Source organism: Leishmania mexicana, chromosome 24 (assembly GCF_000234665.1).
Source record: "Leishmania mexicana MHOM/GT/2001/U1103 complete genome, chromosome 24".
In the NCBI taxonomy this organism is placed as follows: domain Eukaryota; phylum Euglenozoa; class Kinetoplastea; order Trypanosomatida; family Trypanosomatidae; genus Leishmania; species Leishmania mexicana.
The window spans coordinates 296752-308831 of NC_018328.1; the positions used below are offsets into that span (position 1 = coordinate 296752).

The following is a 12080-nucleotide window of genomic DNA, read 5'->3' on the forward strand; positions in this document are numbered from 1 at the left end:
ATTGCCGCTGATGTCTGCGGTCGGGTTAATGAATAGCGTTGCGTCGGAGCGAACTTCCACGCGACGCTGGTATCGATCGAATGACCGGACAACGTGCCGACGTGACTAAAACGCGTATCCCAGTCGGCCCTCACGCTGCCCTGCGGGTGGGGAGCCTGGGCCACCCTTTCGGGGGATGCAACCAGGGTGTGCCAACCTGCCTGATGGGCGCTGCGGTGAGGCGACCTGCCGAGCGGGTGGGTGGTGAGTATGGTTCGATCGCAGAGGCGCTGCTCACATAACGGAATCGTCGCATTGACGTAACGCGTGTGTGCCGCGCTGCCTCGCGCCACGGGGACGGGGGCTCTTGTGACGGGGCTGGCCGGGGAGGGGGAGGGGTCAGCGTGCGGTTTGGCCCTTACATTCGATGGCAACAGAAGCGGGCACACGTTGGAGAGCGAGTGCAGAATATGTGTCCTTGTGAAGTCGCACCCTTCAGCTCTGAGCTCTCCCTCCTCTGTTGCGGAGCGCCTTCCCCCCGCCTCACGCACTCACGCCCGCCCTTCCGCAACCCCTGAGCTTCTCCTTTGGTGGAATCACCGATTGTGCAAGAGGCACCAGACGAGCCGCACGTTGGCAAGCGGCGGCTCATAAGTTCTGCCGTGACGCTACACAGAGCGTGTGGCACACGTACCCTTGTATCTCTGAGCCCCACCCCACCCCCTCCTCCTCCTCTCGATCTCCCTCTGTCGCACACGCACACACACACACACGCATCGCCATCAGAGCGCCGGAAAGGGAAAACGAAAGGTGTGTAGCGTACTCTTTGGAAAGGCAGAAGCGTAATGATGCGCCACACGGTGGTGCAGCACCACCGCACGGGCAAGGCGCGCGCCTTCATCATGCGCGACCCGTCGCTGAAGATTCTGAGGGCCGGCAGCGGCTTTCAGCAGCTGAAGCGCATGGGCATGCCGTCCCAGAAGACCCTAGGCTACCGCCAGATAGACAACTTTTTTGCCAACAACCAGTATCAGCACGCGTGGCCGCTGCTCACCCACGACGATCTCGGCAACAGCGACCAGTCGAACCAGACCAAGAATATTCTATACTCCATGTACATGCCGAAGCGTAACAAGGGTACGGCGCCATGGTTTCGCGGTGCTGACACGTATTCGGTCAAGTACTGCGAGCAGGGCCGCTACGAGTACCAGCGCTACCTCATGATCAACCGCTTCCCTAGCGAGTACAAGAAGCACTTCCTGCGCTTCCTAGGCAACATCCGAGGCTCCAAGTCGAGAGACGCCGTCCCGCAAGAGGCGCTGCACTGGCTACTGCGCATGATCGTCGACAACTTCAACCCGCAGCACGTGCATTACATCGCCGCCATGCGGACGCTTCAGGACTCGGGCGAGCTGGACATGGCCCGTGACGTGTGGAAGATCATGGAGCGCCAGCAGACATGGCCCGACACGGCCACAATCTGCGCCTACCTGGACGTCTGCGTCGAGGCGGGCGAGAAGACGTGGGCCGTGGAGGCGTGGAACCGCTACTGCACGGAGCTGTGCTTCCTGCAGGCGGGTGAGGTTGACCCGAAGCCCATCACCCGCACCCCGTTCTCCCTTACTCGCGAGGAACTGCTGTACCTGCCCAAGTGGAAGAAACATTTTGACCACGACCCGAACCTGGATGTGCCGGACCTTAACCGCTTCAACCGCACGCGCGAGGTGTACCTGCGCATGGCCAAGGTAATGCTGGCCAGCGACGACGCGAGCATGTTCGAGCACTTCTTTGGCAAGCTCGAGGCAGCCATGCTGACCACACCGACGCCTGTGCCGGAGCCGCCCAACCCGCATCTGGTGCGCCGCCCGCGCTGGTCCCCTTATGAGCACCAGAAGTCTCTCCACCACTCGCCCTGGCGCATGGACAACAACGGCCGCGCCATGGCTCTCGGCCCGTCGCGGACGGTGGAGGATGAGATGCAGAGCCGCTTCTTCAGCAACCCGCAGTTCTTGGTTCACGCAGTAAAGGAGGCTGTGGCGGTGATGCTGCAGCGGCACATGGCCATGTTCCCGGAGGCTACGGACGCCCAGACGGCTGCGCCAGCCTTCTTCGAGCAGACGGAGACGGCGCAGGAGACGCTGGCGTTCTGCGACGGCCTGGTGCAGCGGATGATGGAGCGCCTCGAAGGCAAGCTCGGCAGCCTTGGCACGTCCCCTCTGCTGTCCATGCTGCTGTGCGTCCGTCGTGTCGTCGGCAAACAGTCTGGCCGCGCGCTGCTGGAGTACGCTAATCAGTTCCTGACCAAGAAGGCGACGCTCAACGCAGACGGCCTGCGCGAGTCGCTGACGGCGCCGAACTACTTCCAGATCCTCGCAGCCTACGCGGACGAGAGCGCCTACCACTACAACCCCAAGACGCGGCAGTACACGTACGCGCCGGGCTTCCGACCGACCGAGACGCTGAAGGGACTGAGTGCCACGCTGAAGGAAATTTCGGCGAACCAGCACGTGGCCTGGTCGGCGGAGATGCACCTCCAGGTGGTGCGCACACTGGTTGGATGCGGCACGATGAGGGCGAGCACGTACTTTGTCGAGAACGTGCTGCGGCAGTTCAAGTGGGACAGCCGCTTCCTCGAGGCTCTCTACGCGGAGTACCGCCGCCAAGACAGCGTTGACCTCTGGGCAGAGTTGACAAAGAGGGCCCTCGTATGGACGGCACGGTACAACGTCATCGCATCGGAGCGGCTGAAGCGGTTGATCGAGGATGACTACGACATCATTCACGTGCAGACGCGCACCTTCCGCGAGCTCGCCGTCTTCCAGTTCCGCGACGTGGAGGAGAAGCGACACGCCCGCGATGTCGTGAACGAGTTGCCAAACCCGTGGATCGACTACGTCACTCACGCGTTGCCCTTCCCCGACCGCGATGCTGGATACCCGGATGAATACGGCGACATTGGCCAGTGGCGGGCGCCAGGCGGTCCGGGGTCACCGGTGAGGGGCCCGGGCTACTATGCACCGCCGATGGAGGGCGAGCACATGCGCGGCTACACGGCCGAGTGGCGTGACTTGAAGAACCCGATGAAGCCGCCCGCCTTCCCGGAGCCGTGGGAGCGCAAGTACAAACAGTACGCCCGCGGCCAGCATCCCTCGTACGACATGGTGTACGCAGGTCCGATGCCGGAGATCTTCCCTGGTCGGCGCGACTTCCGCAAGCCGACTCGCTGGGACTACCATGACGTGGAGAAGCAGGGCAAGCACAAGATCAGCGGGCCCTACTGAGAAACCGCAGAGGGAGCGCGAGAGAGAGCGTGCACACCCTGCGCAACGTTGGAGGGAGGTCTCACAGCAAGTGGTGGTGGGGCAGCGCGTGTCTCTACCCCTTCCCCTTCCCCTTCCATGTCTCTGCTGTGGCACGGTCGGTCGGCTGATTTGTTCTTTTGCGCGGTCTTCTCCCTTTCTGTTGCATCCTCCGGCGATGCCGGCACTCCTTGATGATGGCTGGGCGATCACGCGAGTTGCTTCGGTCTCCCTCCCTCCCCCTCCCACCCACACACACACGCATCGCAAAGGGCAAGTTGTGATCTTGTGAGGAAAGACTTTGTGCGCCTCTCTGTCTACGTTTGAATGGCTGGTGATGCTGACGGAGCGAGGGAGTAGTCACCCAATCCATGACACGGGTGATGCGTGTGCTCACGCGAACGGGTTTCGGGGGCATGCATGGGCCGGTGTTTTCTCTCCCTCGTCGATGTCGTAGCTCTGTGCGTCTTTGAGAAAGGTGAACTGCAAAGGAAAAGACGAGAAGAAGGCGTGTCTGTCTCTGTGTGTGTGTGTGTGTGGTGCCCCCTCCTCCTCCCCCCTCTCTCGCACACTATTGCCTGCGCAGCTGCTGCAGAGTCCTCTGCTTTTCGTTGTGCGCCCTCTCACCTCCTCCGAGCCATCCTCGCGTCGGCAGGAGAAGCGGGCGTGGTCGTGCGGCGACGGGGCGGGGAGAGACCGGAACAAGAGTCGGATGAGGTGTGGTGTGGCGGTGGTGGTCGTCGTCGTCGTGGTTAAGTGCGCGACGCACATCTTTTGGCGCACGGCCACACTCTTAAGTAAAGCAGCGAAGAAACACTAAAAAGGAAAACATCGCGGCCGCAGGAACGCCAAGCACACGCGCAGGTGTAGAAGGGGGACCACAGCTGTAGAGGGTCCACGACGGTCGAGAGCCGCGTCCTGTATGTATGTATGCGTGTGTGTGTGTGTGTGTGTCTCTGCGTGTACCTTCTCTCTGCGGTTCTCTATTACGCCCTTTTGCAGCCGCGTGATGCGACGAGGTCTTCACCGCAGTCTGCACTTTGCGAGCCTCGTTAGCACAGCTCTGTGCTTGATCACCCCCGCCTCCACCCCACCCTCCCTCCCTCCCTCCCTCCTGCCGCAGTGCTTCTCATCTTTGCCCAACAAGTGCTTCTCCCGCTCTCTCCCCCTTCCCCTGTGTCTGTGTGATCGGTGGCGCATCGCCAACTGGGAACCGACGAGGAACGCAGCGTGGAGATCGACCAGGCAGCACCGCGCACCTTTCGTTCTCTTTGGTTGTTCTGCCCTCCCCCCACCCACCCACCCCCTCGCACACGCACGCGCACACTGCGTACATACACAAACTTCACGCACACTCGTGGAGGCATGACTGCAGCCGCCCCGTCGTCGCTCGTCAAGTACGAGACTCCAGTGCTGCTCTCCGAGGCGCTGCACAAGAAGTCCCTCGCCACGAAGCGGCCGGTGGCGAACAATGGCAAGCCGCAGCCACAGCCGGAGGACGTCCTCTTCAGTATTCTGCCTCCCCGCGAGTTCGAGAAGGGCGGGCAGCGGTGGGTGCAGTACCCCTCCAGCACCCCCGCCACCCGGCTCGATGTAATCCGGCTGCAGGAGCAGCTGGACACTTTACTGGCAGACCGCCAGGCGCGCGAGACGGGTGTGTGCCCGATCCGCGAAGAGCTCTACGGTCAGGTGTTTGATGAGCTCATTCGGCAGGTCACGATCAGCTGCGCCGAGCGGGGTCTTCTGCTCCTGCGCGTGCGGGATGAGATTCGCATGACGCTGGATGCCTACCGCGCTCTCTACGAGAGCAGCATCGCCTTCGGTATGCGTAAGGCACTGCACGCCGAGCAGGAGCACGTCGAGCTGGAGGCGCGCGTACGGGCGCTGGAGCGGGAAAAGGCGGACCTGCAGCGGCAGGTGGAGGAGTTGGTAGAGGAGTGCGCGCGAATCGAGCAGGATGAGGCGCAGCGGCATCAGGACGAGCAGAAAAAGCATGATGAGGAGGTTGCCTTCTTCCGTCGCACGTATGAGACCCTGACGGCCAACCTGCAGACCGTCGTGAACCCAACCAAGGCGTGAGGTGCTCAGCGTTGCCGGCGTAAGTGTGCCGCGTGGTGAAGAGAGCTGAGCGGGTGGGAGAGGACGTGAACGTGACAGGCACGGGGATGGTTTTTTTTTTTTGCTCCTCGTCTCTCGGCCCGCACCCTTCGCCCACACACACACACACACACACACACACACACTGTCCCCCACCCCCCCCCAAATCACCGCACCCTCAGCCCATCCGGTGCACTCGTCAGCTCGGCCCGCTCGTTACCCTCACACGTCGCGCTCCTTTCGACGCGGCCCGGCGCCTCCTCTGTGCGTTATATTTCGTTTCCCAATGTATAGCACGGCATCTCAGGCCACTCCACCCCCCACCACGCACACACACATACAGGCATACCTGAAGACGCCGACCTGCCCGCCTACTGGTGATGGCGCATCCAAGCGTCCCTCCCTCCTCCCTTCCCCCTCCGTGCCCGTCATGCCTGTGCGCGTGGGTGTGTGTACCTACTTGTGTGTTTCATACACGCATCTGCGACGCAGTCTCCCTCTCTGTCTCGGTCTATCCATCCTTCTTTGGGGCTTCTCGATGCGCTGGACCTGACGCACACGCACACACGTGCAACGTGCACGGCGATGCACCCGTGGCGAGATTTGAAAAGGTGTTGCCGGCGATGAGCACGTAGGGCGAAGCGACGCGAAACACAAGAGGCGGTTCTCCTCGGCGGCGCGCGGGTGCATGCAAAGGACGGCTGAGGCAGGAAGAGTGGGCGCCACGCTGTCCGTCGCAGCCATCGCTGGTGGAGACTCAATTACGTGTTGCTGCTTTCCCCCAGATGGCCGTGAGCCGCTTGTTTCGTTTTCTGTTGTGCGCCTCTTCCTCTACCGCCACCACCTCCGCAGCGAGTACGCAGCCGCCTGACTCTCCCACGCTCTTGCACACATGGCGCATACTACATGTACGCACACTTCGAGCGTGCAACAACTCGAGGCGCCTTCTTCACGAATGCCGCTCTCTCACCCCCCCCTCCTCCCTCCCTTTTCCGCCTTGCTCAAAACACACGCCACACATGTAGGATTACCAACTACCGCCTCGCCGTCGCATCATCCGCTGCCTCATCTGTGCTTTCCATACAACCGCTCTTCACGTTCTGTGCTTGCATCTCCTGGTACACAACCGAACCCTTTACACCATCCCCTATCAAAACATCAACACCATGTCCGCCAAGCCGCAGCCGATCGCTGCCGCGAACTGGAAGTGCAACGGCACCACCGCCTCCATCGAGAAGCTGGTGCAGGTGCTCAACGAGCACATCATCTCCCATGACGTGCAGTGCGTCGTGGCGCCGACCTTTGTGCACATCCCATTGGTTCAGGCGACGCTCCGCAACCCCAAGTACGTCGTCAGCGCCGAGAACGCGATCGCCAAGAGCGGCGCCTTCACCGGTGAAGTGTCGATGCCGATCCTGAAGGACCTGGGCATCAACTGGGTCATTCTCGGCCACTCGGAGCGTCGCACCTACTACGGCGAGACGGACGAGATTGTAGCGCAAAAGGTTGCGGCTGCGTGCGAGCAGGGCTTCATGGTGATCGCGTGTATTGGAGAGACGCTGCAGCAGCGTGAAGCAAACCAGACAGCGAAGGTGGTGCTGAGCCAGACGTCAGCGATCGCCGCGAAGGTGCCGAAGGAGGCGTGGTCCCAGATTGTGCTCGCCTACGAGCCCGTGTGGGCCATTGGCACCGGCAAGGTCGCCACGCCCGAGCAGGCGCAGGAGGTGCACGCTCTGTTGCGCAAGTGGGTGAGCGAGAAGGTCGGCGCCGATGTCGCCACGAAGCTCCGCATCCTGTACGGCGGCTCCGTCAGCGCCAGCAATGCCAAGACGCTCTACATGAAGGCTGACATCAACGGCTTCCTGGTCGGCGGCGCTTCCCTCAAGCCGGAGTTTCGCGACATCATTGATGCAACCCGGTAAGCGCGTGCGGCTGCTGCGAGAAGTGATTCATGAGCGATGCACTGGGGACTTGTTGGGAAGAGGAGGAGGGGGGAAGGGGTGCCCGAAGGGGGGATAATGGGACAGCCTATTCATGGTGCATCTCGCAAGGCACAGTGACCGTGCATGCGAGGTCAGCTCACTCACTCTATCTATATCTATCTCCATATATATGTATACATATACATACATATATACATATCTATGTACGGGCATGGGCGTCATCCCTCCTTTCTGCCAGACCACCACCACCACCCCTCCTTCTCTGCTTCTCATCTCTCCCCTCCCTCATGTACCTCTGGAGGGCTTGTCCTTCTTCCTTGTTGATAAACGGCCAGGGGCGGGAGGCGGGCGCTGTGAAAGAAGCGGCTCGGCGACGGCGTTCGGCCTGCGAGACGAAGCACCCCCCTCCCACTGCACAGACGTTGTACACGCCACAGCGCACCGAAGTGAAAAGTGTTGAGCCTCCATGTTCTCATGTCCGTGTGCTGCTGTGAGCGTCTGCCTGCGTGAGCGTGTGTGTGTGTGTATTCCTCCAGCTGGCGCACCTGCCATCATCCATCATCTCTACCCCTCTTCTCACTCCGAGCAGCACACCCTCCCTCCGCCTCTTCCCCTTTATTATTTATATGCAGTATCTGCGCGCACTTTGTGGCACGCCCCCCTCTCCTCCTCCCCGACTCTCTCTCTCTCAAGCACTGCATACGTCTATGCGTCCTCCCTAGCGCATACACACGCATGGCGTGTGTGAGGATGGATGGACGGATGGCATGCAAACCGAGTGCGAGTGTGTGATGGAACCCGGGCAGAAAAACGTGTACCGATACCTGAACCATGTCTCCTCAGCATCCACAATCAAGTCGTGAGCAGCAGCAGATGTCCAGCACCGCCTCTGCCCTTCTCGCTTTACTCGGCCTCTCCTCATTTCTTCGCCGCTGTGCCGCGGAGGCACGCCAGTACGCAGACACATGCATGAGGGGCGAGTAGCAGGGGAGGTACAACGACCTCGAGCACTTCTGGCCGGGTCGTGCTCCGCCAGCGGACCACCCCACCCCCACCCACCCGCCCGTCGGCGGTTGGGTCTCCACTCGGTGTGCGCCTGTGCCTGTGCCTGTGCGCACGCGTTTGGCAATACGCCGGATGCACACAAGCGAAAGAACGCGACGAGCATCGAAGGAGAACAGAAGATGACCGCCCATCTGTATGGCGGTGCTCTCATCATCAGCAGCAGCGCTCCGCATGTGTTCGCACCCCCACCACTTTTCTTTTGCCTTCCTCTCCCTCCTCTCACACACACAACCTCCAGCGGGCGGGCTTGTAACGCTCCTACAGCACACGGCGAGGCACGCGTACACACAAGCATCACCCCAACTCGCCTTTTCCCAATAGGGGTCGGCTTAAGCATGCGAGCTGCACCGACTCGCCTGGCTCCCAGCACGGCGGCGTCACTCAGCGGGTCTCACTTTGGATCACGAGCTTACCATTTTGATGCAGCCGGCGCGGCTGGATGGTGTCGGCGCCGCCGCTTGGCTGGTGTGTCTGTGACAACAGAGCACACCGTCGCCCCCGCTGTCTATGCCTTTCCATTCTCGCTCTCCACAGCCCGGCGCACATACTACTGGCCGTACCCGGAGAACCTGGTCCCGGAAGGAGCGACCACGTCGCCATTCCAGTCCAGTCCTGTGCCGAGTGTGCGAGAGCGCATCATCCGGGAGTACGCGCTCGGTCCGCTTTTCGGCAGTCGCACACCCTGCTGTGTGCTAGGGTTCGCCGACACCGCCAGGGACGTCGTGGCGTGCAAAGGTGAGGTGCGTCGGTGGGTTGCACGGGCACTGGGCAAGTCGGAGGCGGATGTGGAGCTTGGCGCTCTCGTGCAAGCTAAAGAAATGCTGCTCCACCGTAGCGGCACTGATGAGTCGCCGCGGCTTGGCGACGGGCCTGGAAGCCGGCCCGATGCAGAACGGCGTCGTGTAACGCGATACGCACGCCTTCCTGTGCAGGCACGCACGTTGTTGGAGGTGTACCTGCCAGGGGAAGAACACGGCGAGGTCGACGCCGCGGCAGACGCGGACGCAACCATTCTCGCGCATGGCTACTTTCTACAGGAACGACTTCACCGGTACATGACCACAACAGCGTCCTCTGGGCCAAACTCCATCGGCCTGAGGGACAGCGAGGGCCGTCAGCGTGAAGAGCCGGTCCGCAAGATGCAGTCGCGCCGTCAGGGGTACAATGAGGGAGATGACGAGGCGGATGTGGAATCGAGCGTGGCCGCCCTGCACGATGTGTGCGGCGTCATCTACTGCGAGGTGCCGGTGCTAGATGAAAGCGACTTCGCCTTCGACCAGCTGTGTGGCAAGGAGGTGGATGGCGAGACGACGGAGCGGGTGACGGGCCGCTGGACGCGGCGCGTGATGCAACAACAGGAGCAGCAGCAGCAGCAGCAGTTGTAGGCTCCGCTCGCTGTAGCTCGCATGCCGGCTCGCTTCTTCCGCACTTGTGTAGGTATATATATATATATATAGTGGGTGGGTGGGTGGGTGTGGGAGAGTGAGAGCGTGTACGCGAAGTGAAGGCATACACGCACACCAACAGAGAGAGGGAGGGTTGTCTAAGCGGGCGGCTCAGCACAGAACGGTGAGGGTGACGCACATGAATAGGGTCGGACTGTGCGTTGCTGCACGTCAGGCGGCGGAGGAGTGAAAAGCCGAGCCGCATCTCGTCGTACGGCAGAGCGCTCCGACGTGGAAGAAAAGCGAAAGGACGGAAGTCTTTGTGTGGGAGGGGAGGGGGTGGAGAGGGACAACGAATGCGGTGAAGCTCGTCTTGTCACAGCACCTACTCACCCGCACAGCAGCTGGAGCGGAGGGGCCCTATGCGCTTCTCTACGTACTCTCAAATATCTCGCATCTCTCTCAAGTCCCCCATCTCTCTTGCTCGCCCGCTTGCTTTAGAAGGTGCAACTTTCTTCGCCCGCCCGCCCACCCATCTCCCACCATCGCACCTGTCTTTCTAACCTCCTTACACACGCACCGCCTGCCCTCATCATCGAAAATGGCTCGGTCGACGTGCCTGTGCGTCTTGATGGCGCTTGTGCTTGTGAACATCCTCGCCGGTGGCTGCAGCACCGGCGCGTATGCGTTTCGGTTCAGCGTAGTGCCGGGTAAGGTAAAATGCTTCACGAGTGAGCAGCCGGAGGGTGGTCGCTACGAGCTGCGCTACCGCATGGTGCGAAGCCTCACACCCTTTGTCTCCGTCGCAGTCACGTCGCGCGGCGGCCGCGTGCTGATGGAGCATGAGCTGGCGAAACCGGACGCGAAGGAGATCGTCTCCTTGGGCAAAGACAGTCTCATCTCCATTTGCTTTCACACGTCCGAGAAGGCGGCGAAGGCAGCGGTCTCCACCAACGTGACACTCGACATAGTCGATGCCGAGGATGCCGAGCTGACGCGCATGAAGAAGCAGAGCTACAGCACGAGCAGCCCAATCACGCTCGGTGCCGGCAAGGGTAGCGGCTCTATGCAGCAGATGCAGTACATCTACGAAACGTTTGCCTCCATGCGCATGTGCTTCGTCTCCCTCACCCGCGCCGACGAGGATATCCGCTACTCGCTCATGGAGGTAGAGCGCCTCTCATGGATACCTGTCTACATCTTCTTAGGCCTTGGCGTTCTTATGATACTCGGGACCTTCGTCCGCCTGCACATGTTCATGCAGAAAGTGAAGATACTGAGGTGAGGGGTGTCCCATGGCGCCAAGTGGAGACGGCACGCTGCGCGCCCACGGCCGAGGATGCGCCATCTCCTGTACTCGTGCCGTTGTTGCGCCCTTGTCGTTTGTTTATCTTCCAGTTCTGTGCAGCCACCGAGCCAAGAGCGCGTGCGCGCGCGTCACGCTAGCAGCTCGCACGTGCCTCTCCTCGCGCACATCCCTCCACAGGCGAGAATGGTTAGGGCGCTTGTGTGTGCGTGTCGATGACGTGCTCTTGGTAGCTATTCCTTCTTGGTTCAGCCCCACATCCCATGTGCCTTGTCTCTCTCCCCTCCCTCCCTCCGTTTCTGTGTCTGCTCGGGTGTGCATCGACACTGAAGCGCCGCCGTTGCCATGCGCGCAACGTGAGAATGTTGCGTGTGTGGGGGGAGGGGGGTATGTTGCGGCAGAAATCTGCTGGCCCTTATCTCCCCAACGGATGCTCCCCGGATGTGTACTACCCTCTCCTTTCCGCTTTCGTTTTATCATGTCGACATACACGCGCATATATCGAATATATATATGTGTGTGTGGGTGTGGGTGGGGGGGAGTATGTTGCCCTGCACATGCACGGGCCATGGTCGCCATCCCCATTGCCCTTGCCCCTGCCGCTTAGTCAAGTGCCCCCGCCCCAGGGCACCTCTCGCCTATAAGCCTCACACACACACAGACGCGTGCATCTCTGTCGGCGCGTCGGTGCGCGCAGCCGTCATAGCGCTGTGTTGATGGAAGAGCCATGGAAAGCACGCGTTCCACGGGTCTCCCTCCCGAGGACACCCCCTCCCCCTCCTCCTTTGCTGCGGAGAGCCTTCAGCTCCAGGAAGCGGAGGGCTCTTCCCTTTCACCTGTCCCAACTCCCACCCTCTTTTAGAATGCCTCGATGGACGCTGTCCTATGCCTTCGGCCAGCAACCCTCCACCCACCCACCCACCGACCCACACCCACTCATGTCTCTCTCTCCCTCTCTCTCCTTCCTCGCTCGCTCGGGCACTTGCCACGTCTGAACCGGCGGCAC

General features: G+C 61.3%; 5 protein-coding genes across 5 annotated transcripts; all 5 read left to right on the plus strand.

Moving 5' to 3' along the window:
* Nucleotides 1-824: 824 nt before the first annotated feature.
* LMXM_24_0830 (conserved hypothetical protein) lies at nucleotides 825-3260 on the plus strand (the record flags this gene model as incomplete). Its single annotated transcript, XM_003875847.1, has 1 exon — nucleotides 825-3260. The coding sequence occupies one exon, from the start codon at nucleotides 825-827 to the stop codon at nucleotides 3258-3260; it is 2436 nt and encodes an 811-aa protein (XP_003875896.1).
* Nucleotides 3261-4643: 1383 nt separating this feature from the next.
* Nucleotides 4644-5357, plus strand: LMXM_24_0840 (putative dynein arm light chain; the record flags this gene model as incomplete). The annotated part of the gene is made up of 1 exon (XM_003875848.1): nucleotides 4644-5357. One exon carries the CDS (start codon nucleotides 4644-4646, stop codon nucleotides 5355-5357), a length of 714 nt encoding a protein of 237 aa, XP_003875897.1.
* A 1184-nt stretch (nucleotides 5358-6541) lies between these two features.
* On the plus strand, nucleotides 6542-7297 carry LMXM_24_0850 (triosephosphate isomerase; the record flags this gene model as incomplete). Its single annotated transcript, XM_003875849.1, has 1 exon — nucleotides 6542-7297. One exon carries the CDS (start codon nucleotides 6542-6544, stop codon nucleotides 7295-7297), a length of 756 nt encoding a protein of 251 aa, XP_003875898.1.
* Nucleotides 7298-8718: 1421 nt separating this feature from the next.
* LMXM_24_0860 (conserved hypothetical protein) lies at nucleotides 8719-9768 on the plus strand (the record flags this gene model as incomplete). Its single annotated transcript, XM_003875850.1, has 1 exon — nucleotides 8719-9768. One exon carries the CDS (start codon nucleotides 8719-8721, stop codon nucleotides 9766-9768), a length of 1050 nt encoding a protein of 349 aa, XP_003875899.1.
* A 601-nt stretch (nucleotides 9769-10369) lies between these two features.
* Nucleotides 10370-11053, plus strand: LMXM_24_0870 (conserved hypothetical protein; the record flags this gene model as incomplete). The annotated part of the gene is made up of 1 exon (XM_003875851.1): nucleotides 10370-11053. The coding sequence occupies one exon, from the start codon at nucleotides 10370-10372 to the stop codon at nucleotides 11051-11053; it is 684 nt and encodes a 227-aa protein (XP_003875900.1).
* Between the last annotated feature and the right edge of the window lie 1027 nt (nucleotides 11054-12080).